At 58.4% G+C, this 27,112-nt stretch overlaps 1 protein-coding gene across 2 annotated transcripts; it reads left to right on the top strand.

The window, feature by feature from the left end:
* Nucleotides 1-1,299: 1,299 nt before the first annotated feature.
* Nucleotides 1,300-26,718, top strand: PTH1R (parathyroid hormone 1 receptor). 2 transcript variants are annotated; one of them, XM_077129519.1, is made up of 15 exons: nucleotides 1,300-1,406; nucleotides 2,424-2,546; nucleotides 13,157-13,256; nucleotides 15,082-15,216; nucleotides 16,898-17,008; nucleotides 17,127-17,245; nucleotides 17,427-17,521; nucleotides 17,683-17,878; nucleotides 18,352-18,505; nucleotides 20,092-20,152; nucleotides 20,513-20,579; nucleotides 20,880-20,974; nucleotides 21,633-21,774; nucleotides 21,873-21,914; nucleotides 22,423-26,718. In XM_077129519.1, the coding sequence occupies exons 2-15, from the start codon at nucleotides 2,472-2,474 to the stop codon at nucleotides 22,798-22,800; spliced, it is 1,770 nt and encodes a 589-aa protein (XP_076985634.1). In that variant the 5' UTR covers nucleotides 1,300-1,406; nucleotides 2,424-2,471; the 3' UTR covers nucleotides 22,801-26,718. The 2 variants fall into 2 exon arrangements, with proteins under 2 accessions (XP_076985634.1, XP_076985635.1); XM_077129520.1 differs by lacking the exons at nucleotides 1,300-1,406; nucleotides 2,424-2,546 and adding an exon at nucleotides 9,493-9,715.
* The last annotated feature ends 394 nt before the right edge of the window (nucleotides 26,719-27,112 follow it).

The raw sequence follows: 27,112 nt of genomic DNA, 5'->3' as shown, positions 1-27,112 counted from the left end.
TGAGAGTGCTTTTTGAATCAGCCAGTCCACTCTCGCATTCCGCAGATGAAGAAACTGAGGCCCTGACAGCAGAAGTGTCCCAACGCCCAGGACACACACCCTGTAAGTTGGAGAGGGGGGCTATCACTGGGCCTGAACACCTTTTGGAGGACTCCAAATTCACATTAGCTTCCTCCTGACCATTCTTAAAGCCCTCACCTCCAGGTGTCCCAGCACTTACCGGTGCCTCAGTTTCCCCACTTGCGTGGGGAGTTGGTTACCTGGTATCCGAGGCCCCCCATCTCTTAGAACTCCAGCGCCCTTCCCCTGCCCCACCACGTAAGCCCCGCCCCCGTCCGGCCCAGACCCCACAGACTCCTCCCTCCCCTCCATCACGCCCAGCACCTTTGGGGAGCCGAGAGGGAGGCGGAGTAGAGGTTGCGGGTTCCAGCTGAGCCCCGAGTCCTGCGGCCTGGAGCGGCCCGAGGCGGGGCCAGGGTGGGGCCAGAGAGGCCCGGCCGGCGTCGGGAAGGGTCGATACCCTGAGAGACCCGGACCCTGGGAGAGACAGGGGCGGGATGAAGAGGGGCGTGAGGCCCGAGGCAGAGCCGGCGGGGGAGAGTGTGTGTGGCGGGGGAGGGCGTAGGGGAGGAGAGGGTCTAGGGCAGAGCGGACCGCCAGACTCCAGAAGAGACAGAGGCGGGAGGGAGGCGGCGGTGGAGCCAGGCTTGTGGCTGGCGGTCCAGCAGTCTCCCCAGGGACCCTGGCCCAGCCCGAGCGGGAGGCCCGCGGGCGGACAGACAGTGCCATGGCCGGGGGCGCGCAGGGGTCCCTAGGGAGACCTCTTTAAAGAGGGCCTGCCCCGCGGCCGAGAGCCCCTACTCACCGGCTCCGGCCCGACAATCAGAAAAAAAAAAAAAAAATACCGTGTGTGTCTTCCCGAGGAAGAAGAGGAAGCGGCGACAGCGCCCCGGGCCATGTTCCCGGGCCCCGATGCCAGATTTCCCCTAGTCCCATCCTCCCAACACTCACACCCGGCCGCCGGGAGACCCCGGGCCGCAGCCTCCAGAGAAATGACCCTGGGTGGGGGGCCGCGGGCTCCGCTCAGCCCCTTCGCACACCCGAGGTTGGAGGCGACGGGTGGAGGTGGGGGGCGGGAGAGGCCCAGGGAGGGCGCGGGGGAGGGACAAGGCGCCGGGGCTGCGGGGAGGAGGGGGGAGGCAGACGCTGAGCCGAGGGACGCGCGCGGCGGGCGGCGGCTCCAAGCGGCGGCCGGGCGGGGGGCTCTGGAGGCCAGGCCGGCGAGGGGGGATCTCGAGAGCTCCATGAAGTCCCCCCGGGGCCGCGGGCAGGGCGCTGTCCTGGGGAGGCTGTCGGGGGGCCCCCGACATCCATGGCAAGGCGGGGGCCGCGGCGGCGCTCTCGGAGTAAGTCGGGGCTGGGGGCCGGGGGAGGGGCCGGAATCGGGGCCGGGTGACTACGGGCTTGGCCCGGCGGTCGGGCTGGTCTGTCTCGGTGTCAGTCGGCGGCGCCTGCTCGGATCCTGGTGGAGCCGTCAGCTCCGCGCCGCTCGGCTCGGTGGCTTTTTTGGAAACTTGCAAATGTTTTCGTCGAGAGAGAAGGGGGGAAGGGAGGGAGGGAACGAGGGAGTGACCGAAACGGAGCCCGGGGCCGCGGGAAGACCGGAGGCCAAGGCCGGGGGAGCTGGAGACGCACTGACGGACAGAGCCGCCCGGCCGCAGGCGCGGGCGCAGGCGGGGCTCCAGCCGAGGATGGGGAGGGGGTGTCGGAAGCGGCTGTGGTGGGGATGGGAGTCCCGAGCTGCCGCGGGGCCGGGAGCTGGCGGCACGAACGCCGAAGGGCTCGGTGTGGTTGCAAAGTTGGGAACGCGTCCCCAGGCAGCACGCCCCGCGCGGCACCAAACGCGCCCCCCGCCCCGCCCCGTTCGGACCCCACCCCCTCACCCCCCACTGCTGTGAACCGCGGAGCTAAAAATAACAGCCCTGTTCGCCCCCCGCAGACCGCGACCCCGACCCCTCCCCCACTGGGCGTGTGGGGCGAAGCCACAGCCCCAATTCCCCAAAAGAAAAAAAAAAAAGAAAAAAGAAAAAGAAAAGGCGGCGCGGAGTGGGGTGGGGGGTTGGGTCGGGGGCGGGCCGGGGGCGGGGGGCCCGGCCATATGGATGTGATTTCTACGCTCCGAGGCAGACGGGCCGCTCCGCAGCGCTCGGCGCCCGCCCGCCGCCCGCCCGGCCTCCGGCTGCCTCCCGCTCTCCCGCCCGCCCTCTCTCCTTCCTCGCGCTCGCTCTCCAGCCCTCAGCGCATGGGCCCCGCGCCGGGCCCCGGGGCCAGGGGCCGCCGGGCTGCCGGGGTTCCCTAGGCTGGGGCGTGGGCGGGGCGGCCGGGCCTAACGCAGCTCTGCACCCCCACCCTCCCACCACCAGGGCCGGCGGCGGCTGCTGCCCCGAGGGACGCAGCCCTAGGCGGTGGCGATGGGGGCTGCCAGGATCGCGCCCGGCCTGGCGCTCCTGCTCTGCTGCCCGGTGCTCAGCTCCGCGTACGCGCTGGTAAGTTCCCCGCCAGCACTCCAGGACAGACACCAGCCCAGCAGGGCTCTGGAAGGGTGCTGCGGCTTGCTCTAGGGTCCCTGAGGCGGGTTCAGAACGCAGAGTCTTGCGTTCTCCGAGTCGTCCGAACTTTGGGTGGAGGTACCCTCTGCTGTCTCGGAGGTGTCTGGGCTGTGGGTTCCAGATGCCTGAGGTCTCCCCATCTCTGAAAGCTGGATTTGGGGTAGGAGGGCTGGAACTCTGGTTGGAGATCCCCTATCCTGTGCTTCGATGAGCACCATGGCGCTGCCTGTGTGTTCCTGAGGATGACAGTATGAGCTGGTAGAAGGCTGGTCTCTGGCGGGGGTGTGGGGTCCCACAGACTTTGCTTTGGGGTCCCCTGTTTTCAGCAAGTTGTGTTCGCAGATGCAAGCACTGGGCAGTGGGTCTGAGGTCGGAATCACCCAGGCAGAGGCATAGGATTTACAGCCCCCGCCCCAGCGCTCATGCTTGCACACATGCTTACATGCAGACACACACAAGCAGCTTTCCCCAGAGTGGAAGCTGTCTGCTCCCGGAGGTGTGGTGTGGCATGGAAGAAGGATGGAGGTCCCCTGAAGGAGACTGACCTCACAGAACACCCATTCTGGAGAGGCTTGCTTGAGGGGGACTTGGGTGAGTGAGGAAACCCCTGGGAGAGACGTGCACCCTCCTGAGAGTAGAAACCAAGAGGGGACCAGAGAGAGATGAAGAGATCAAGTGGGAAGGAAGCCCAGGGGGAAAAGAGAGACGGAACAAAGGCGAGTGGGATGAACATGCACCAGAGTGGGAGGGGTGGATAGACAAGAACAGCAAAGAGAATCAGGGAGGGAGGGTCAGGGAGAAGTAGAAAGTGGGAGACACGGAGAGGCAGCACCCTCCTCATCCTGGGCAGGGACTGGGGGCCATATTCCAGGGAGAAGGGGTCCCACCCACTCAATGAAATCCCACAGCAGCCTTGCTCCAGAGGCCAGCCCATTCCTGAGAAGGCTGTCGTCTCTTGTGTCTGATTTCAAGGCCCCTGCTGCTCCCAAGGAGAGGACATCTGCGTCCCAGACAGACAGACAGACAAGCAGGCAGGCAGCCTCCTGCTTCTGAGCCGCAGCAGCTCCGGGTCCAGGAGGCAGAGCTCTAGGATTCCTCTAGTTTTGCTCGATGCCTATGTAACCTTGAGCCATCCTTTACACCTGTTTCCCCATCTGTAAAAAGAAGGCATGAAAGAAACAGTTGCTTAAGAATCCCCTGATCTGAGACTCTCTCTTCCCGTGTGGACCTCGGCACCCGCCATGGAAGGGCACTGGGAGACTGGTGCCCTCGTGGCTCCACCCTGAGCAAAGCTTCCCCAAAGCCTGAGAATTCACCCCATGCAAGGACTCATAGGTGGGGGGAACCTGAGGTCCAGAGGGGCTCAGCACCTTTCCCAGAGCTGTTCCCAGCACTGGTGAATGCTGGGGGATGGAGCCATTTCCTCACTTTCCCCTCAGGTCAGGCTCAAGGACTTTCCCAGAGGCCCCTCCACGGTCTGTGAGCCAGTGGGGTCTGCGCGTTAAGGCAGGGCTCTGTGGGACACTGGGCATGTGTGTCCATCTGCTCTGTGTGATTCTGAGCGTCTGAGTATACACATGAGCTCACATGTGTCCACATCTCTATGTCTGCACATGACTTACAGGAACATGGTTTTCTGTGCCTGCATGTGCATTTGAGAGTATGTGCCCCAAGGTCTATTGTTGTCCTATTTTTATATAATAAATGCTTCCTTAGTGTTTTCTACATGCCAGGCACTGTTTTTAGCACTTTACATTAACTAATTTAACCTTCCCAGCAATTCCCAGAGGAATGTCCCATTAATATCCTCATTTTGTTACTGACCTATATCATATAATCAACGATCATTATTTATTTCATGCCAACCAAGTGTCAAGTCCCATGTCTCTGGGTGTGGGTGGGTGGGTAGAAGTTCACAGGTCCCCGCACTTCTCTCCAGGGACACCGAGGCACATGGAAAGAATTTGTCTGGCTCAGCCCTGGCCTCTGGTTGGGGCCTCTGTGGCTGGACACTGAGATTGTGAATGCACTGGACGTTCCCTGGCTTCAGGGCCAGGGGGCAAGAAGATAGCTTGCTCACCCACCCGATGCCCTATGAGCTTCCTGGGCTCAACTGGAGCCAGCTACAGGCTGACAGCCTACCAGCCCCCTCTCCTGAGCCCTGGGACTACTGCTCCCATCCGTTTCCACGCTGTGCCCCAAAGCCCACCAACCTCAACTGATAGCCCCCCTCCCAAGCCTGTCTGCTGCCTGTCCCTCTGGCCTCAGGAGCAGGCCCGGATTGTGAGTGGGGGGGCCAGGGAGTGGTCTTGTCCTTGGGGATGTCTCCAAAAGGACACCTTCGGCATGCTCTCCTGTGGAGTGGAAGCTGCAGGGGGAGAGACTGAAGCTGAGCGTCGGGGGCAGACCCTGAGTGCCGAGATGTGAACGTGGGCTAGGTCTTGGGAGAGACCATGGCATCGGGGAGAGCATGGGACCCCTCCCGCCTGCTTCTTGGGGTGGCTCAGCCACGGGCCCTGTTTTTGAAGACTGGAAGGAGCCAACATGTACTGAGCAATGCCACCCCAAATACTAGGCTAGAAACTATCCCAGTGTTTTCTCATTTCATCTGTTCACCCACCCATTATGCAGGATAGGACTGTGACTTCACACAGTGAGGCTGAGGCAAATTAGGTTTCAGAATCATGCACTGAGCTCCTTCTTCCAGAGGTGGTGTGGCTGGTTGTCCCCGTGTCCCACTCCAGGCTTCCTTCCTTCCTTCCTTCCTTCCTTCCTTCCTTCCTTCCTTCCTTCCTTCCTTCCTTCCTTCCTTCCTTCCTTTCTCCCTCCCTCCCTCCCTCCCTCCCTCCATCCCTCTCTCCTCCCTCCTTTCCTACTTTCTTCTCTCTCTCTCCCTTCTGTCTTTCCTTCTGCTACTTTTACTTTCTTATTTTTAATTTCACAACTAATACATGAATGTGTTTTCATATAAAAGTGTCAAATAATAAGACTAAACAAAAGTCCTCCTTGATCACTCCAAGACCCATTCTCCCTTCCAGAAAAAATCATTTTTAACAGTCTGGGATGGGGTGGGGGTGTCCCCCAGGACCTTTTCTGTATGTTTCCAAATGGTACCTCTTTGTGTGCTTATCAAGTAGATAGTTCTGTTCTGTTGTTTTCTATTTGTTTCGTTGGTTGTTTTTAAAGAAATGGCATCAGTTTATAAGTAGGGTTCTGCCATGCACATTTTTCTGTTTAGAGCGTGTGACCTGGAGCTCTTCATGTCAGTAAATATAGAACTATCGCTTTTTAATGCTGTATAGTATTCCATATTTTGGGATTCATTAAGCAGTCTCCTGCAATGTAAACTAGGATGGTTTCTGCATAATTTGTGTGCGTATGTGATTCTAGACGTTGCACAAGGAAGCTCCTTGAAATGCCCTCTGGTGTCCCCATGTGACGATTCCCCAGTAGGATATTTCTAAATTCTGTCATTGCCGGGTCTGAGAACATGAGCATTTTTTAATAGACATGGACAAATTGCCCTCTAAAAAGGCTGTGCCAGTTTATATTCACACCGGGAGTGTCCAGGAGTGACCCCCATCATCGATTGCATAGGATATTATGAAGATTCCTTTCTTTGTTTTTTGCTGTCCAGATGGGTGAAAAATGGTGTCTGTTGTCATTTTTATTTGTGGATTACCAGTGAGCTGGCGGACTTTTCACTGCTTTATTGTCCATCTTCCGAAAGAGCTTGCTCAGTGCCATTACCTGTATTTCTATGGGTTATTTGTCTGTCTTATATTGATTTGTTGAAGCTTTTTATACCACCTGCCCTTAGACACAGCCCCCACCCCCACCCCTAAGCTCTGGGAACCGCCTGTGGACAGAGCAGTGGGAGAGGGGCTGAGCCCTCCCGGGAACTTGGATTTTCTTCGGAATGTTTTAATGAGGCATCAAGCGGCCTCCCTCAGATTCCTCTTGTGGGCCTTCTGGGGACACTCCCTGGTCTGGCCACCACATCGGGAAGGCAGCGCTTGAAAGTCCCTGGGAAAAAGAAAGGGCGGGTAGGGATTTTGCAGACCCTTGAATGCGTCTGCAAGATATGATGTGACGGAGAAAAGGCGCAGAGTTCTCTGATCACAAAGACATCAGAGCCCTCCCAACCCTTCAGAACTCCAGCTGTAGGATCAGCCCTGTGCAGGAGGCAAGATCTGGCGGAATCCCTTCTGCTGTCCAAGTTGTGGTTAGCTGGGCCATACCGTCCTTCTGGCCTGGGTTCCCCGGCCCAGGTAGGGGCCCATAATGGAGATCCACGGGATCCTAGCAGCCAACTGGGCCATCCCAGACTCCATCCCACCGCCTGCCCTGAAGGCGTCCACGCTGGCCGGGATGAGAGGCGTCACAGTGCCTGCCCACCCCCGCCCCCTCCCACCCTGAACACAGGCAGCCTGTTCAGGAAGGCCTGGCGAGGGGGAGGAAAAGTCAGCACTTGTCAGCAGTGGCGGGCAGGAGCGTCCCCGGCAGGGAGCCCGTCCCAGCCTGCTCAGGCCAGCCGGACAGACAGAAGGCAGCAAGGGGCGGGGGAGCAGTCCCCAGCCAACTGGTATGGGAGACACTGAGGGGCGGCATCATGACTCCCAGTGGTGGAATCTGGAGACGGAGGGCAGGAAGGTCAGGCGTGAGGGGGTCTCCAGTGAGGCAGACCTTCTGGTTTTTCTGGAGGCAAAAGGTCTCCTCGCTCCTAACATCAGGACTGGACTTCCTCTGCCCACCTAGAGCTGGGGATGAGCAACCATCACCAACTCATCACCACCACCACCATCAGCCCCACATCTGCTTCCAAACCCTGCATTACCTCTGTGGGAGATGCCTCAGGTATCTACAAAGAGGCACTTGCCTGATGCAGCAAAGGATGTGATGCAGAACTCCATGGGAAGGCAGGATTCTGACTAAAGCCAGAGAACCCACATGGCTAAGCACTTCTCCCTTCCTTTCCCTTTCTCTAGTGCTGCTGCTTCAGTGTCAAGCAGACCTTAGCTCCTGGCCCTCCTCTATCTAACTGACTCGGTTTTGCCATTTGTGAAATGGAAGTGATTATAGCTCTCTCACAGGGTTGTGGTAGAGGGTGGAAGCAATGCAAGTAGATCTATGGGCTGTGGCTGGTCCCAGCAGGTAGAGGGGCTCTTAGGGGGATGTGTGTGAGGGAGGAGACTGGCTGACACCAGGCTCTGCTGAGATGAGCACGGGCTGTCCTGTGGGTGGCAGGGGGCCGAGGAAGCATTAGGTGGTGAGCTGGAAGCTCCAGGACCCAGGAAGGACAGGCCCTGCTGGGGACAAATCCTAGGCCACACTGAAGGCAGGGCGTGCCAGGTGGCTCTGCTTTCTCCAAAGATGAGCAAGGAGCCAACAGCCCCCCTACCCAAGGGGGCCAGGCGGAATCCAAGTAGGCAGATGGATGAGATGATCCAGATAGGCAACTCCAGGCTAATATTGTGACGTAGAAGCTCCTTTCCTAGAGGTGAAGGTGTCAGCAGTTGAAGGAGGGTTCCTTTTATTTCCTGCTCAGTGCTTGTCTGTAGAGGGGAGAAGTCTGGGATCACAGACAGCAAACATGTGGAATTTGGCAGTTAAGAGAGGAATTGAGTGCCAGTGGCTCCGGTTTGTTCAGCAGCTCTGTCCATCACCATCACCAGCCTTGAGATCGCCGCCGCCACCAGACCTCCACCCCACTGTCACGATCACTGCCACCCCAAGCTCCGTCACCATCCTCAGTGGCATCTCCTCCCTGGGAGCAGTTAGAAGTAGCAGTTTGCATGGGGTGGAGGTAGTGAGCAGATGGCTTTTCTCCTCCCCTCGGCTCCTACACTTAGGAAATGACAAACACATCCAGGGCCTCTGATCACATACTGCTCTTTCCCCTGCACAGCACTCTTACGTTTGTAAATAACATACTGGCTCCCAGCCCCCACCTGCACCCTGTCTGGAGCCCCACAAATACTAGCTCAGTCTCCCAAGCTGCTTCTTGTCTCTAATCTGCCAACTCAGGACTGAGTTCCAGGTACCCAACCCCCTGCGTGTTCTTAAGCCCTGCATACCGGGCATACTCGTGCACACAGGACTGTTCCAATTTGGGGGGAGGGTGCCCTGCAGTGGGAGGCAATGAAGGTAGGTCTTACAAAAGGGAGGTGTCACACCAGCCCTTACTGAAGAGCATAAGAGGCATGTTGGAGGAGGGCAGTGCGGGCATCATCAGTGGTGACCCCATCAGTGATGGCTATGGACTAAGTGACCCACAGCCACAGCCCAACCCCAGCTCCCTCAGTTCTCACCCCTGAGATCCAAGAGCTCCAGACTTTCTGGATCTAAGATTGATGCCATTCTGAGTCCTCACACCTTGGAGCTGGGCCGAGAAGACAGGAACTCTGTGGGGGAGAGGGGCTGTGGCAGCAGGGAAGAAGTAGGGAGGTGCGACACACAAGCAATCAAAGCTGTCAGCAGTTTTCCCTTCACTCTTAGGAGATGAGGCTGCCTCAGACAGGGCAGAGGCCGAGGAGGAGCCCTCTAGGTCCCCAAGCCCGAGTCTTGGGGATTGGAAGGGACCTTAAATCCTAGTCTGAGTCCAAGTTTGATCTAGAAATACAAGGGGTCATAGGGGTCTCCTTGCACCCCAAAAATTTCCTCCATGGCCTCCCACCAACACACCTCAGCCAGCAGACAGACCCTCTAGTATTCCCTGCTGCAATCCCTCCCTGAGTTTCTGCCTCCCATCTGTCCCTCGCTACAGCCCTGCAAACTCAGTCTGCATAAACAATCTCTACATGCCACCCTGGGTCCCCAGACTAAGGGTGCCCAAGTTGTTTGGTAACAAGTGGGACCATCATGGGGGTGGGGGGGCCATGACTTGATGCTGCTGTCTTACCTCCGACCGGGCTTTTCAGGTGGAAAATTTATTTTAATGCTCACAAAGCCCTATTATTATCCTGATTTTACAGGTAGAAAACAGGCAAAGGGGTTAAGCAACTTGTCCAAAGTCACAAAACCAGTCAGTGCTGAGGGCAGGATTCAAACTCTTGTACAGGTGGCAGAATGGCCTCAGATGAAGGGAGGAAGCAGTTTGAAGGAAGGTGAGCAGGGGCGTTCTAGGCAGGGAGCTCTGCTCTCAGGTTCAAAGGTGGGAAGGTACTTGGTGTGGGGCTGCCCTCCTCCCCTTGGGAGGTGCTTCTTTTATTCTGACCTGAATTCCTCTTACTGCAGTGGCAGCTCTGCCCATGATGAGGGTGACTGAGAAATGGATCCAAAAGCCTCAGGGTGACCAGAAATGAGGCCACCGTTCTTGTGGATGAATGAAGGGGTTGGGGTATGGAGTGTGCTGTGAGCACAAACCTTCTTTTCTGGGCATTTTCATGGAAACGAGACTTCAGAAAAAAGGGGGTTTGCCTCCAACTGGTCACAAAGGCAGTGAAGCCAATGACAGTAGGTGGAAGTTGGGCAGACCCCTTCGGCCTGTGAGAAGTTGTGTGGTCAGTTTATTGATCAATTCTGGGTCACCACCCAGCCAGCCCACCTGCCCATTTGTCAGTTTGCCAAATGATCAGTCTGTTTGTCAGTTCCTAACTGCCTGTCTCTACTAGACCATCAGCTGCGACCCTCAGTCACATCAGTGTGTCAGCCAGTCATTGGGGCCTGGTGGGAACCTCTGGCAGTCATTCAGAGACTCTGTCAGCTGGAAAAAATGGTGCATTATCTGTGTGTTGAGAGTGGTAGAGATGGGGAGAAGAAGGGGCAGTGGGGAAAGGGCCATGGCAAGAACATGAGGGAGTGAGAACAAGATGGAAAAGGTGGTGTTGATATTGGTTATGGGGCTGGTGGCAATATTGGTAACAGTGGTAATGATGTTAGTAGTGCTGGTGATGGTAGTGATGTAGGTGGTGATAGCGGTAAGAGTGGTGGTAGCAATGTAGTGGAGGTAGTATTGTTGGTGGTGGTTGTGATGATGATGGTGATGTAGATGGTGGTGGTGGTGGGGTGATGCTGGTGACGGTAATGATGTTGGTAGTGATGGTAGTGTTGGTGGTGGTTGTGATGATGGTGCTATATATGGTGGTGGTGGTGGTAATGGTGATGGTGATGGTGGTGTGATGGTGGTAGTGATAGTAGTGGTGATGGTGGTGGTGGTGGCAGTGGTACTGGTAGTGGTGATAGTGGTGGTCATGGTGGTGGTCATGATGGTGGTGGCAGTGGTAGTAATGATGGTGGTAGTGATAGGAGCATTGGTGATAGTGGTGATGATGGTAGTGGTGGTGTTAGTGATCGTGGTGGTGGGGACAGCAGTGATGGTGGTGGTGGTGATAGTGATGGTGGTAGTGATAGTAGTATTGGTGGTGACAGTGGTCACAATGGTAGTGGTGGTGGTGCTAATGATTGTCGCGATAGTAGAGTCGGTGGTGGTAGTGGTGGTCAGTGGTGGTAGTGGTGGTAATGGTAGTGTTGGTGGTGGTTGTGGTGAGGATGGTGGTGGTTATTGTTGCAGATACTAGTTGCAAATGATGAAAATGGTGGTGAGGAGGAGCTGTAATGGTAGGCAGAAGGAAATCATACCCTTTAGTGCTCTGTATTCCCAATGACAGATGGAGGAAGGCTTAGGGTTATTGTTGGAGGCCCCTGGACCTGGGCAGGCCCATGTTTTCGTCCCTCAAGCTCCATGGCCCTCAGCTGCATCCCTGCTACTGCCAGGCCCCTTGTGCCCCCTACCCCTCAGCGTGAGCTGTGGTAGTGGGTAGGGAGTAGTTTAGCAGCAAGCATGTGGAAATCTATTCCTGCCCTTCCTGGTGATCCATGCATTGGGTCCAGCTGAGATCCCAGGGGTCCACTCCAGATGTCAAGAGACACACACATGCACTAATGAGCAGTCGCATCACACACGTGCAGATGTGCACATGCAGACCTTCACTCAGAAACACTTGTATACATGCATGTTCACAAACACATCAGGCCCACATGCCAAAATTTACATGCTGGACAATACCCGCAAGAATGCAGAGAGACAGTTGCACACACAAGTACACACACTGGCGAGACAGCTTGTGCACAGACACATGGGATGCGCCGCCACTAACATGCGCACATGCAAAATGCACACGCTCCTTCACTAAGTAAAACCAGCAGAACCCAAGTTAGGCCAATTGGAGGCTCTTTGGCCCTGGAAGCCCTCGCTGCTGCTGCTGCCAAGAGACGCGGTCAATTAACTTCTCCCTGCAGCCAGGGTCCCTGACCCGCCCCCGGACGGCCCAGCCCCATCTGCCCGGGACCCTCCCCTTCTCAGCCCCGCCTCCTTCCCCCTCTGCCTCCCCCTGGTCCTTTGGCCTTGCCCTGCTCAGCTGCGATGGAAGGTCCGGCCCAGTGCTGGGGGTCCGAGGAAACACGGTGCTGATTTGGGGGGTTTGAGTATAACAGTCCTGCCCTGGGGGGTGGGGGTGGGGGTTCTCAGTGGATATATTAACCCCTTGTGGGTCATACTCATGAGAGCAGTTGGGGTTGGCACACTCAGCTATTCCAGGGCAGAGCGTGGCCTTCACTCTCCAATCCCCTTCTTTCCTCTAAGTCAAGGAAACAGACTCTGACGCTCTCCAGCAGCCATCTGTCTGCTCAGGGTGAAAAATCCCACCCTTCCCTGACCACATGATGTTCCCTTTCCCTTCTTTAAAACCACACCGGTGAAGCCCAGTTGGAGCTGCCAATGGTCTGTAGGTTGGAAGGAAAGGCATTCCGGTGGGAGCCAACAGCAGGACCAGAGGCTTGCCGGTGTCCTGAGAATACGGGGTCTGCTAGTTGGAGGGAGTGTCGGGACAAGCAAAGTGATGTGGGGGTGTCCACTTCCTGCTCAGGAGTGCCACCCCCCCCCGCCCCGACCCAGGCCATTTGCAGCAGTCCCTCCATCCTCAAGATCTTGGAACTGCAGAACACCAAGAGCTGGGAGTGGGGTGGGCTGTGGGGGAGGGGCTGAGGCTTTTTCACTGGGGAAAGCACTGAGGCTGGGGTGGGGTGGGATCAGGGTGGAAATCCATGACTCCCACCCCCCACCCCCACCCCCCAGGATGTCAGGACTTGAAGGAATCCAGACCCACACTTATCTCCCTAGAGTTTACCACGCCTTATCCTCTTCCCTCCAACCCTCCTCCCCCCCACCCCAGGTTGCTAACCAGCAGCCAGGAGCCCATGAAGAGCAATCTTGGGACATTCTACCCCATTCCCACGTACCCCTGGGGAATGAATGAACAGAGAATTTCAGTGGCTGCTGTTTTTGGGGTCACTGGCTGGCAGGCAGGAGACAGTTTCTCCCCTCCCCGCCCAAAGGCCCCGTCTGTTTTTCTCTGGCTGGACAGGTCTTACTCCTCAGAGCCACAGCTTCCCGTCTGTAAAATAGGAGCTACATAAGGCAGATTTCCCATGTCCTAGAGTCAGGGCCTTGGGAAAGGGGGTGGTTCTCCGTGGGAGGTTGGGATGGTACTGGGACCTGCCTGCTGGGCAAGGAAGTCCTGCCCGCAGTCTGACCTTCGGCTTCACAGGTGGACGTGGATGACGTCATGACCAAGGAGGAGCAGATCTTACTGCTGCACCGAGCCCAGGCCCAGTGTGAGAAGCAGCTCAAGGAATTCCTGAGGCCAGGTGGGGGTGGGGGCTGGGCTGGGTGCAAAGGGGCCACTTGAGGGGGGTCTGGGGCAGGGGCATGAGAGGGAGGGACTAGGCAAGGGTGGGAGCTCGGGATGGCGCAGCCATAGCAAGGGAGGCCAGGTGACCGCACCAGGCGAAGGCTGGTCCAGGTATGGGGGCCAGGCTAAAGGGAAGACGAGATGCAGGGTGGGTCAAGCACGGCTGGGTCAGCACACTCAGATAGTCATGGGGTTGTTTGAGACCTGAGTTCAGGATCTTTGTGCTGTTGGTCACCAGCCCTGGGACACCCTCTCCCTGCACAGATTCTCTTACACACACACACACACACACACACACACACATATATACATCACTTGGTTGGGAGATGGGGTGAAAAGGGCCTTTGGTGGGGTTGGGTTCAGAGATGAACAGGGCAAAATAAAGGTGGTGTGGAGGCAGGGAAAAGCTGAATTGCCATCACAGGCTTAGAGAGAGTGAAGCAAGCCGGGGCCAGGGAGTGCTGACTCGGGCGTCAGACCCCAGTGGAGTGGGCAGGGATGGCTTTGGAGGAGGGGACAGCCAAGCCAAGTCCAGAATGGGTAGGACTTTGGAGGAAGCCACCTGGGCAGAGGGCAAGAGAGTAGGCAGAGGCCTCCAGGATCGGGGAGAACCAAGGGTCTGTGGGCTGGATGGGGAGTGGGGGGGATGTTAATGGCAGGGATGGTTATCTGTGACTGTCCAACTCTGAGGCCACTGTGGTCGTGAGGAGGAGACGGTGGTGACCTGGGCTTGGGAGGGTTCCTCTCTGCCGGCACCCCATCTCCATGAGACCCCTCCCATGGGCTGGGTGGGGGGCGCTCCCTAGATGCCACAGATCCTGTGTCCCCCTTCAAGTTGGGCTCTTCTCCACCCACTTCCTGGAGTTCATTTCCTGGAAGCGGAGATAGGGCCTCGTTAGCACCCATCCAGGCCTCTGGTTAATGTCAACAGCTTGGAAGCAGCCCAGTCCCTGACTGACTGATCTTCACGGGCAGCTTTCTCTGCTGAGCTGGCCCTTGGGGAGGTGGGGAGGGAGGATGCTCTCACACACACACACACCCAGGACACAAGCACACACAATGCTGCACAAACTCACAGGGACTCCCATGGCCTCTGAACCCGCAGCCCTGCTCACACACATACACCAACACAGTCACACCAGGGTCTGGAAGGTCAAGTAGGGCCCTTCTCGGGGCCCTGAACCCAGCCTTCTTCCTTGTTGCTAGGCCTGGGGGTGCCTCTCTCTGTCCCCTCCCTATCCATAGTAAAGCTCCTTTCTTTCTGCTTCACCCCGTCCTGCTACCCCCACCCCACTGCTGTTCAAGGATGGTGGCAGGAAGATGGGGACAGAGGTACTTGTCCACCTCTGCACATCCTCTCCTCCTTGTCTTCCATGCCACCAGCTTCCTTACTCATTCTTGCAGCTTAGCCTCTCCACCACCTTGGGCTACCTGACCATGCGCCCCCTGGTGGGGCCTTCACCTCCTGGGGGGGGCTCTAGCTCTGATGCCGGCCCCTATCTTTCCTACATGTATTGCTCAGCCCCCCAGCTGATCCCACCGTCGTGTGGTGTCCTCTCCCATTTGCACCCTTTGTGGACAGTCACCATCCCCTCCACTTACTCCTGGGCACTTTACAGACTTCCTCATTCATCATCTCAGATCTCCCGGCAGCCCAGGGTGTCAGCAGAGCAGGGGACAAGCCCCACTGTGCAAAGGGAAGTCAGTGCCATTGTACAGACCACTGCAGTGTGTACAATGCCTTAGGGCAGCTGACGTCCGGGACTCTCTGACCTCTCTAGCTGACATAATGGAGTCAGACCAGAGCTGGACATCGGTGCCTACATCAGAGAAGCCCGAGAAAGAGAAGGCATCTGAGAAGTTCCCGCCTGAGTCCGAAGAGCTCGATGAGGCACCCACTGGCGGCAGGCACCAAGGTATGTCTATGACTCCACTGCACGAGTCTCATCCACCACGCACTGCTCCTTTCCCTGAGGGCAGAGGTTGCAGCCCTCCCGGCAGCAAAGTGGGCAGGGTCTGGGAGGAGACCGAGCTGAGGGGACAGTGTGTGGCAGGGATAGGGAGTCTGGGTGGACTCAGGCCCCCAGAAGATGTGGGTAGAGAACTTGACTCAGCCCCACCTCCACCCCAGGGGTGGACCTAGAACTACAGCGCCACCTAGGGAAAGAAAGAGAGATGAAAGAGCCTAGGAGACAGAGGCACAGGAAAGAAACAGAAAGAGCAGCAAGGAGACACACAGAGACGGAGAGACAGGCAAGAAGAGACACACAGACACAGAGGCTGGGAGAGACAGAGAGTCACAGAACAAGCCAGGGGACCAGGAGGACAAACTGAGAGCCCAGGTCTCAGCATGCCAGAGGGGTACCGAGACGCAGAGTGGGGTGGGGGTGGGGACACACAGAGACAGAGCAGGAGAGGAGGGTGGCTGCAGAGGGGTGGGGCTGGAGACAGTGGGACAAAGAGGAGAGAAGAGAGGGAGGAAGGAGGAAGATGCTGACAAACACAGACAAACACAGAGCGGAGGCTCTGGCCACAGGGCCGGCTTGAACCGGCTGGGTGGTGGGCAGTGGATTCCAGATGGGCCACATCTGGGAGGCTGTGGTAACCCTGTGGCTCCCCAGGGACCAGAGGGAATTGTGGGCCTGGCTGGGCGGGACCAGGAATATGGTGTTCAGGACAGAGAGCCTTTCACCAAGCTGGGGCGGGTCCCGCTGCCAAGGCAGCCTTCCAAGATGGCTAGAGAGTCCTGTGGTTGGAGACCTGCATGGGGAGAAAAGGGGCTGGGAGCCTGGGGAGTGAACCCTTCCAGGTCACTCAGCATCTCAGCAGTGAGGCCAGGGCGCCAATATAAGACGTGCCACCCTGCCTTAAATCCCACCATTAGTACTTAAATTGGGGGTATCACATTTGTCCCCCTCCTCCCACCGTGAGTGGTCACAAGAATCTCATAGCAGGTGCTCAGGGCAGGCCTTGTGTGGTGGAGGAAGTGTGGGCTCGTAGGGTCAGTCCCAATCCCCCAGGAGGAAACTGCGGGGCAAAGAAGGGGGCACCTGTTTGGGGTCAGCAGCTTTTTGGAGTCCAGGAGGCCCTGGAAACCAGACCTCCATCCTTTTATCCACAGTCCCTGGGGAAGGACACATAGGGAGCCATTCTCAGCTAAGGGAACCTGCCCTCTTCTAAGGACACCTGAATGGTGGAACCAGAGCTGAGAGAAGGAAGAAAGGCCTGGCCTGAGCTGAATGTTGAGAAGGGCAGAGCTGCACGGCCTCCGCAAATCACTTACCTCTCAGGGCCTCCATCAGCCCATCTGGAAAATGGGTTCATTGCCAGTAGCTGTATCACAGGGGCTTTAGGGAATTCTAAAAGGCCAGTGGGATGCAGGGCACAGTGTGGAGTAAGGGCTGAATATACGGGGCCGCCATATCAGAGTCTTGGGCCTCTCCAGAATGATTCAAGCTTGAGCTCTCCAGCTCTGGGGCCCACCTGCCCTTGTAGGAACCATTGACCACAGGTGTGGTCATCCCTCTGGACCACTAGCTATGGACTTGACTTTCCAACCTTTTGGTCCGTCTCACCTGTCTGTCTCTGTGGGCACAGGGCGCCCCTGCATGCCTGAATGGGACCACCTCCTTTGCTGGCCACTGGGGGCACCGGGCGAAGTGGTGGCCGTGCCCTGTCCCGACTACATCTATGATTTCAATCATAATGGTAAGGCCCACCTGGGAGTGGGAATGGGGAGGCTGCAGGAAGGCCAGGATTCAGGACTCAGGGTCACAGTGGCCCCTCTCCGTTCTCTGCCTTCCCTGGCCCTCTCGCTGGCCTGCAGGCCATGCCTACCGCCGCTGTGACAGCAATGGCAGCTGGGAGCTGGCACCCGGGCACAACCGGACCTGGGCCAACTACAGCGAGTGCGTCAAGTTCCTGACCAATGAGACGCGTGAGCGGGTGCGAGCTTCCCCCTCCCTGACCTCACCTGGACCCTGGCCACCTCAAACCCACTGGTGACCCCCATCCCAACCTGGGTTCTGACCAGGGGCTCCTACAGTGACCTTAGCCCAGCCCCTACCCCTGCCCTGACGCTGCCCAGGAGTCCCGGGGCTCTCATGGTGCCTCCCCACCTGCACAGGAGGTGTTTGACCGCCTCGGCAAGATCTACACCGTGGGCTACTCCGTGTCTCTGGCCTCCCTCACCGTGGCTGTGCTCATCCTGGTCTACTTCAGGTGGGCCCGGCGGGGGGTGAGGGGTGTGGTTGTGGGGGGCGGGGCCGGGGGTGGCTCCCGCTCCCCCACCCCCACCCCCATTCCGGCTCCCTGCACCCCTCAACCCTGCTCGCTCTGCCCGCCCCGGCCGCCCCCCGACGGACACGTTGCTGGTCCCGCAGGCGGCTGCACTGCACACGCAACTACATCCACATGCACCTGTTCCTGTCCTTCATGCTGCGCGCCGTGAGCATCTTCATCAAGGACGCCGTGCTCTACTCGGGCGCCGGGCTCGACGAGACCGAGCGTCTCACCGAGGACGAGCTGCGCACCATCGCCCAGGCGCCCCCGCCCCCCGCCACCGCCACCGCCGGCTCTGTGAGTACGCCCCCTCCCGGCCGCGCCCGAGCCCCTGCCACCCCGGCGTCCCGCGGCTTCCGACCCCGCGGCCCCGCCCGCATCCCTGCCAGGCTCTGGCTGCCACCCGCTCCCTGGGTGCCTCCCACCTCACGGGGTCCCTCACGCCCTTCGGCCCCTAGGAGCATTGTGTGTGCTCCCCCCAAACCCTTGTACTTTCCTCGACACCCGGACCGCAGCCCCCAACCACCCCATGTTTGCATCTTGACTCCAGCCATTGCCCTTGTGAATTCCTCCCCACCCTTGGCCTCTCCCCACTTCCCTCAGCCCCTGCCCTTAACAGAGGCCCCCGCCCTGCCCCCTCAGCCAGCGCCACTTATCCCAACACAACATCGCCACCCCTGCTACCTCTCCTCCTCCCCGATGCCCCAGCCCAGCCCTGACTTCCCCAGATGCAGGCCCCCACCTCCTGCTCACTCCAGCTGGTCTCCTAGGCCGGCTGCCGCGTGGCTGTGACTCTCTTCCTTTATTTCCTGGCCACTAACTACTACTGGATACTGGTGGAGGGGCTGTATCTGCACAGCCTCATCTTCATGGCCTTCTTCTCGGAGAAGAAGTACCTGTGGGGCTTCACAGTCTTCGGCTGGGGTATGCAGGCACCGTGGGGTGTGAGAGTCGGGCCAGGGGGGACCTCGGGCATCAGGGTCAGAGGGCACCCCCAGATGTGAGGTGCCCACACAGCATATCCTCTCCCAGCTGCAGGGAAGCAGGTGGGTGGCCCTGAGCTGTAAGGCCTGCCCACCCTTCTGTGACTCTGGCCCCATTCCAGGCAGGAGATGGGGCTCAGCCCTTGGTCAGGGCTCACCTGCTGTGCCATTCACCTGAGTTCAGAGCTCAGACTTACCTAAGGAGAGAAGACTAGGGGTTATCAGGTCCAGATTCAGCCTGTGATCAGTGTGCTGCTGAGTCAGAGATCATCCAGCAGTTGGGGGTCCAGGGCCCTCCCTCACCCTACGGTCCAGCCAAACCTCCATTTGAGCCCTATGGGCCGGGCAAATATTTGTTTCCCAACCAAACTGCTCACCCTAATGGAGCTGCCTGGGCAGGGACACCTGAGGCTGCCACAGGGTGCATGACCTGGAGCGGGACCTGCCTGCCTTGCAGGAACGTCTGGGTTTCAGCAGTCCCTTTGCAGAATGGGTTGCTGGGGCTCTCCGCCCTTCCCAGCCCCTCACGGACTCTGGGATCAAGTTACCGATAATTGTCCATTATTGTTGGCAGCTCCAGAGCTTGGCTGGGCTCCGGGGCCACTGGCCAGACTGCAGAGGGGTGGGCCGGGTGGCTGGAGCCCTCTCTGTGCTCAAACATCCAGAGGCTCTCAGGTCGCAGCTTCCCTGCTCCTTGGCACAGATCCTGACCCTGACCTCACCCATGGCGAGCCTGAGTGTGGGGAGACCTGGGCCTGGTCCTGGGAACTGATGCACATTCTAGGGCTGGGTAGCTCAGGGTGAGTGAGAAACATGCAGACAGGGCTGCATGGAACCCCGTGGCATGTGAACATCAAAACCTCCTGAGGTGCATTGGAGCCTGGAATGAAGTGTGTGTGTGTCGGGGGGGTCCCAGGTATCCCTGCTTAGAGGCAAAGCTCCCTTGCCAATGCCTCATGCACTCTGAGCTAGCCCAGGCCAAGGCTCACAGAGCCTCCAGGTAACCTCCTGCCTAGCTCAGGGCAATTCTTGCCCCATCCAGCCTCATGCATGGGGGCCAGGACCTTTCAAACCAGGGATGGGGATGGAGTGGCCGTCGTAAGTCCCCTTTCTGTGGGGATCCCCAGGCCCAGAGCAACCACCCTTCCAGTGAGGGGAGAGGGAGTGGCCTGGGACATGTACATGCTAGTGATACCTTATTTTGCCATGTGCACAACAGACATGTGAGAGTGAGTGTGTGAGTGTGTGTGTGTGTGTGTAGGACATGCAGAATCAAGATGGGGGCCGAGGGCTAGCTGGGGTACTGAGGGCTGGGACCCCGGGGGAAAGCTGTTGGAGCAACTTTGCCAGAATGTGACTTTCACTGAGAAGCCCCGTGCCCAGGATGGGGTGAGGCAGGAGCAATGATGGGGTAAGCTGGGGTCATCAGGCATGAGGGGAGTGGGACCCACGAGGTGGGCTGAGGGACGGGAGACATCCATGGTTGGCATCCACAGCCCCTCACATGTTCTGCCTCTGTGCCCACAGGTCTGCCTGCCACCTTCGTGGCTGTGTGGGTTGGTGTGAGAGCCACGATGGCCAACACCGGGTAGGTCCAGGTGGGGAGAGGACCTGGGAGGGAGGGGCTCTGATATAGGCCAGAAATTCCCCAAGGACCCTTTTTTCTCCATGAGGCCTGTGAGGGGACATCTTGCCCCCTGGCCCCAAGTGGGGCCCTAGCTTCAGGAGTTCTCAGTTAAGCCACCAGCTGGGGCATCCCCTCAGGTTCATAGGAGACCACTTCCTCTAGACACCTAGAGGGTGGCCCCAGGCCTGGGCACACCCAGCACCCCTGTCCTGTGTCCCCAACAGCTAATGTCAAAGCAAGCCAGCTCTGGAGTCTGTCTGTGGGCAGGTTCAGGGTGGGGACAGTGAGGGGGCAGGGGGCTCATACCTCAGTCTCACCCAGGTGCTGGGACTTGAGCTCCGGGAACAAGAAGTGGATCATCCAAGTGCCCATCCTGGCCTCCATTGTGGTGAGCAGGGGCGGGCAGCTGGCCATGGGGTGAGGATGTGGACCTCGGGCCCTAGTGACCAGCCCCTGACAGCAAACTTGAGAGGCTTCCCTGGATCCCAGGATCAGAACCACAATGGCCTAAGAACCAGCTGATCTCTATCCCCTACCCAGATGGGGAAACTGAGGGCCCAAGAAGCCACGTAGAGATGCAGTGGCATAGCAGAGCCTGCGGCATGGCCGTGGGTCTGTAGTTCCTTGCCCCTGCCCTGATAGGGTCAGCCTCACGAGTGAGCCCTCCCTCACCCCACCCCACCCACAGCTCAACTTCATCCTCTTCATCAACATTGTCCGGGTGCTTGCCACCAAGCTGCGGGAGACCAACGCTGGCCGGTGTGACACGCGACAGCAGTACCGGTGAGCGGCGCCTGTCATACCCAGGCTCCTCAGAGCTGGGGGGGGTGAGAGGTGTCAGAATTTGGGGGTCATTGTCCCCAGCCCCATGTACAAAAGGGAAGATGGAGGCCCCATGGATGAGCCTGACTCCCTGGCTGGCCCTGCTGGCAGGCTGGTTCAGAGCCTGGCCTGCCCCAGCAGAGATGGGGTCTCACCTGGGGCATCCCACATCCAGCCTGGCCCACTCAGCTCGGTGCCAGGACCTGCGCCAGGACTGCGCTCTGCGAGTGCAAGACGAACCCATGGCTCTTTTCAAAGAGCTGGTCACCGGGAATCCCACAAGGCATAGGTGGGCAGTGGGTGGCCCCAGGGAGGCCACAGCCCAGCCAAAACCTGGGGGTGGCCATGGGAGAGTGAGGGAAGGGCATTTCCAGCAGAGGGCCCAACAGGTACAGGGGCCCCAGAGGCATGTGGCCTGTGTAATTTGTGGTCCACTCCAAACCCTCTGAGAACCGAGGGGGCCTGGTAACACTGCCAGGACATCACATGGTCATCCTCCTGGGGTGGCCAGAGCCTCGGGCCCTTTGTAGCTCCTGGAGCCCGGGGCTGGCAGAGGGTGGGGGAGGCGGCACAGTCCCTGTCGTGGGGCAAATGGCTCGGCCCTGACCCTCCTGCCCAGGAAGCTGCTCAAATCCACGCTGGTGCTCATGCCGCTCTTCGGCGTCCACTACATCGTCTTCATGGCCACGCCGTACACCGAGGTCTCAGGGACACTCTGGCAAGTCCAGATGCACTATGAGATGCTCTTCAACTCCTTCCAGGTGCGCGGGCCTGACCGAGCCCCGGCTGGGGTGGGCGGGGTGGGCGGCTGCTCCAGACCCCGGCTCCAGGCCCTGACCCCGCCTCCTTCTCGCCGCAGGGATTTTTTGTCGCCGTCATATACTGTTTCTGCAATGGGGAGGTAAGCAGTGGGCAGCCTTGGGGCAGGGCAGGGAGGGGGCCCGAACGTGCCAGGGGCTTCCCTAAGTCCTGACTCTCCCTTCTTCTGCTCCGTTCTTTCTCTTCTCCAAGAATGTCCCCCATGACGTTCCAAAGGCACAGAGAAGCCTTTCCAGATGATTCAGGCTCAAGATGTGCTAGGATTTGTGGGTTATTCGGTCTCTGACGTTATCCAAATATCTTTCTATCCCCATGGTTTGAATTATCTGTAATCCAGATTGAAGGACTTGGCCCCGTTTGGGGCCATTGGAGCCTTGTAGATTGTCAGGATGTGCCAACTGCCTGCGGGTAGGCCCCATGTCTTGATGACGACAGGGTTTCACTCAGTCTTGGAATTTTCCAGCAATCCACCATTCCTCTGTTTTCATTCAGTGCTGGGTTGTTGCAGGGCAGGGATGGGGGCACCGTGAGGAGGGGGCATGTGACAACTGAAGCCACCCTGACCATCCACCCTCCTGCTTCCACCCCAGGTACAGGCTGAAATCAAGAAATCTTGGAGCCGCTGGACACTGGCCCTGGACTTCAAGCGCAAGGCTCGCAGCGGGAGCAGCAGCTACAGCTACGGCCCGATGGTGTCACACACAAGTGTGACCAACGTAGGCCCCCGTGCAGGACTCGGCCTGCCCCTCAGTCCTCGCCTGCTGCCCGCTGCCACCACCAATGGCCACCTCCAATTGCCCAGCCACACCAAGCCAGGACCCCCGGCCCTCGAGAACACGCCACCTGCCACGGCTGCTCCCAAGGGTGACGGCTTCCTCAACGGCTCCTGCTCGGGGCTGGATGAGGAGACTGCGGAGCCCGAGCGGCCACCTGCTCTCCTGCAGGAAGAGTGGGAGACAGTCATGTGACTGGGGACCTGGGGGTTGGACTTGAGGACACAAGGGCAGATGGACAGATGGACCAAGAGACAAGTGATTGGATGGTTGCCCACTCAGGGCTGGGACCAGGAGGCAAAAAAAAAAAAAAAAGAAAGAAAAGGGAAAAGGAAGCAGTGCATGGCTTCCATTGGTCTGAACTGGGGACTCACCTCAGGAGTGGGGGGACAAGAGGTGAGAGCCATGGAGGAATCCTTGAAGGGCTCACCTCAGGAGGAGGACATCTGGAACCCATGGGGGTCCTTGGCCATAGTCCAACAGTAGGGCCTGGGTGATGTCCCTCTCAAGGTCCGGAGAAGGTTCGAGTTTGCAAGTGTCACAGAGTGGCCAAGTGGGCCCGTGCAGGAATCTCGACCCAGCCCTCCCGCCACTCACTGCTACCTCAGCCACTTCCCCACTCACACCCAGGCCCCATGGGTGACCTGGGCGCCTCTGGGCCAACTCCTTTGCCCACTCGCCTTTAGGTTCCTGGTCACATTCCCCAAGGCTGAGGCTCTGCCACAGAGGGAATCCATTCCTGGCTACCTGGTGGACATTGCCCCTTGCAGGCTGAGGCCACTGGGGGAGTCCACCACCCACCCTAGACCTAATATACCTCCAGCAACCAGACAGTAAGTGCAGGAAGAGTACCAGGGGCAGCACGTGAAAGGTGGGCTGGGTCTCTGTCCTGGCTCAGGGGCTGTGGGGGCACCAGGAGCCCGGAGGGCTAGCTGGGGCGGGGGTCTGCACACTCACCAGCACCGGAAAGTCACTAGGCAGCACCTTCTGACACCTCCCTGTGCTGCCTTACTTGGTCCTCTTGGGCTCTCTCCACCCCAGTCCTGAGCCACTCGTGGGCCCTGGAAAGGCACAGCCCCTCAGCCTGACTCCTGGAGACTGACCCATCTGCATTCCACCCTCTGCTCTGGCCAGAACAAGTTTCTTGCTCATGTCTGAGGATGGTCTTGTCACTAGGTCTGTGTCCCTGCTGGTGCCCATCTGGCCCTCCCTTCCCTTCGTCTCCAGCACAAACCACCTTGCTCTTCTCCATGGACCCGGCGTCCAGGAAGTACCCCCCATCTCCAACAGGCTCCTGTCCCTGTGGTGGGTAGTGATAAACTCACTCACACAGCAGGCAGCATAGACTGACAGTGATCAGCCTCAGGCCCAGCCCTGTCTTCCCTTTCAGGTGGGTGGCAAGAAAACCTGTCCAAAGGCCTTGAGCCCCCACGTTGCTCTGTGTGGTGTGACCTGCTCAGAGTGGTGGAGAAAGAGGCAACGGGCCAGGTCCAAAAGGGCCACTGAGCCAGGCTGAGTGGCAAAGACTCCCGTGAATGCTGGAGCCATTGGAAGTCCTAGGAGGGAATGCATCAAAGTCTGAGCAACAGTCAGAGAGCCCCTGCTCCAAAGTGGAAAGATTACCTGGTGTGAAGCAAGTGGCCAGGCCTGGAGATGGTGGTGGCAGCAGGAGGATGCTGGACAGAGTGCTGGCTAAGAGAGAGAAACAAAAGCAGGACATGTCCTCAGCCTCTTCCCAGAGCACCTAGCTACCCACTTCAGGGTCTGGGCTGACCACTGAGAGCCACGAGATCCCTAAACCACTGGGCATCCAGGGTACTGGACCCACCCCTCCCACAGGCAGGGTCACTGAGGTCCAGAGCTAGACCTGTGGCCCAGTCCAGCCTCATCCCTTATTGAGCCCATGAGGACTACTCACCCTGAAGTCTTCAGATTGGCAGCCCCAAGGCAGGGCTGGGCTTCTTCCCACAGGTTAGGTGCCCCTCAGGACAGGATTGAGTCTTTCTTTTCAGACTGGGTGCTGTGTCTTCCCCCTCAAACTTGCCACCACCTTCCCCTCTGGACTAAATGCCCCCCGGAAATGCTGGCCCTTCCATCCCAGGTTTGCTGCCACCAGGTCAGGGCCAGGCTTTCCACATCCCAGATGAGGACTGGTCTTCTCTCCTCAGAACATTCGCACCAGGGTGTGTCCAGACCTCCCTCTTCCGACTGAGCACCATTTCTTCCCTCAGACTCAGTGCAGGACTGGCCCTCACGCCTATGTGGGACCCTTAGGCCAGGACCAGGTCTCTTCCCTCCTGAGAGCCTCTAGGCCAGGCTCAGCCTCCCTGGCTCAGAGAAGCCCCTGAACTTCTGGGCTGTCCAGGTATTGGCAGAGGAAGTGGGAGCCCTCAGAGGGTCTGGCAGGCGGTCAGGACCCTGTTTGCCTTGAGCAGGGGCTAGAGCCAGGTTGGTCACTTCTGCCTTCAAGGCCCCACAGCCCAGCCAAACCGCAGGGAACACGTAAACACCAGTTGAGCTGCGCTACGGGCAGGGAGGAGGGTACCAAGAGACCCTGACTCCTCAGCCTCCTTGGCCACCATGTCTGGCACCTCTCAGGTTGCCTGGCTCCCACCTGTCAGGCATGTGGACAGGTCCTGCCCCTTTCTGGCCAATTTCCCCTGAGCCGAGGCAGGGGGAAGGACCTCTGAAGACCCCCTGAAGGAACACCCTCTTGGGGTCCCTGCTCACCCCTCAGGCACAGGCCAGGCCTCAAAGGGAAGCCATGAAAGCCAGGAGCTCCCAGCTCAGGGAGTTCTAAGGGATCCAGGAACATCAACAAGATGGCTCTGCCTATCTTCAACATGGTGGCCCATCAAGGAAAAGGACTGGGGGAACCCTGCACATCCAAGGAGGTTGCCCAAACCCATCAGCCTTGGGCTGGTCAGAGATAGAATTGACAGAATGGGGAGGGGGTTAAATCATTTGAAGGTCAAGAAGGACATGACTATGTCCTAGAGGTCTGAGGAAACTGCTCTGCCCTGGGGATCTGAAGGGATACAGCCATGCCCAGGAGGTCTGGGGGGACAACAGATGAGCCCTGGCGTGTCTGAAAGGGATCTGCTTCTGTTCTGGATGTTGGAAGAGACACACTGTGACTGGAAGGGTCTGGGGGAAGGGAGCTTGCTGCACAGCCCTGGCGCACAGGCTGGGTTGGTCCAGCTCCTTTTCCCTGAAGCCTTCTCAGACTACTCTTGGAGAACCATCCCAGCATGAAGCTGTCAAGACCAACAGCATTAGGCCTCACCTGGGGGACTGGTCAGTGGGGCAGAGGGGCTCCAGAGCCAGGCAGCCAAGCTCCATGTGTGTATGTGACCCCCAGCAAGTTGCCCCTCTCATGTGCCTGCAAGGACTCAGTATCCCCTCCCCACCATGGCTCCTCAGGCTGGGTTTTGGTTGCGTGACAGAGCCACTGTTCTTCCCTTGGGCAGACTTGAGACCTGCAGGATCCAAGACCAGGACATTTCTAAGTGGCAGGCTCCTTCTTTCCTCAGGTCATATATTAAGAGTGGGGGCCAAGGGGCCTGGGCAGGACAAGAGGATTCTGCAGAGGTCCTTCCCCCCAGGGGCTGGGGACTGGGACGTAGGAGACCAGATTCCAGGCAGGCCTGGCATGGGCCTTGGTGACTCCCCAGTCCTTTCTGGCCTCAGTCTCCCACCTGTGGATAAGGGAGAGTAGGTGGGGCCCCTCTTCCACTTTGGCCTCAGATGGGGCAGAGGTAGGGAGGTACATCTGCAGAATCACTCAGCAGGGGAACTCACCAGCCCAGTTTGCAAGGACCAGTGGTTTTTTGTCTCAGTTTTCTCTGTCATGGCCAGACACGGACAGAACCATTGGGGGATGGGGACATCTCCAGAAGGTCTGGTGGCAAGTTCTGCAGACAGGCCACCCTCTGGGCTCCTGCTGGACTTGCTTCCCAACAGTGGGGCTGCACAGACAAGGCCGGGCTGGGTAGGTAGAGTTCTGGGACAGTGGAGGGTGAACTCTTCGCTCCCTCTCAGCTCAGTGCAGTGACTCCGGTCAGACGCCCTACCAAACTGACATGAGCGGCCTGCCTTCCCCTCTCCACTTCCTACCCCCTCAGCCCAGGACATTTTGGGCCTCCTAGGCACCCTGTGCTCTGGCACCTCCTTCTGCTCTAGCGTTTATAAGTCAGGGGACAACCTTGGTGTGAACCACACCCTGGCCCTGCCTGGAGGATACACTGTCAGGTTACTTGGCCCCAACCAAGCTCGCCCACGTCAGCAAGATAGAGGCATGTGCTGTGTGTCCACATTGTATGTGTCTGTGTTTATTTGTATTTGTGTGTACATGTGTCGGTCGGTATATACACTGAACTCTGTTTGCTTTGTGTCTGTATGTGTGGCCCATGTGTGTTTGTATATATGCGTCTGTGTGTGTATCTGTATGTGTCTGTGTCTGTATTGCCTGAGGTGGCATATCTGTTTGTATTTGTATGTGAGTCTG

Source organism: Tamandua tetradactyla, chromosome 15 (genome assembly GCF_023851605.1).
Source record: "Tamandua tetradactyla isolate mTamTet1 chromosome 15, mTamTet1.pri, whole genome shotgun sequence".
Taxonomy (NCBI): Eukaryota; Metazoa; Chordata; class Mammalia; order Pilosa; family Myrmecophagidae; genus Tamandua; species Tamandua tetradactyla.
The sequence above is the reverse complement of the archived record's forward strand: the minus strand, read 5'-3'. Positions and strand labels throughout refer to the sequence as shown.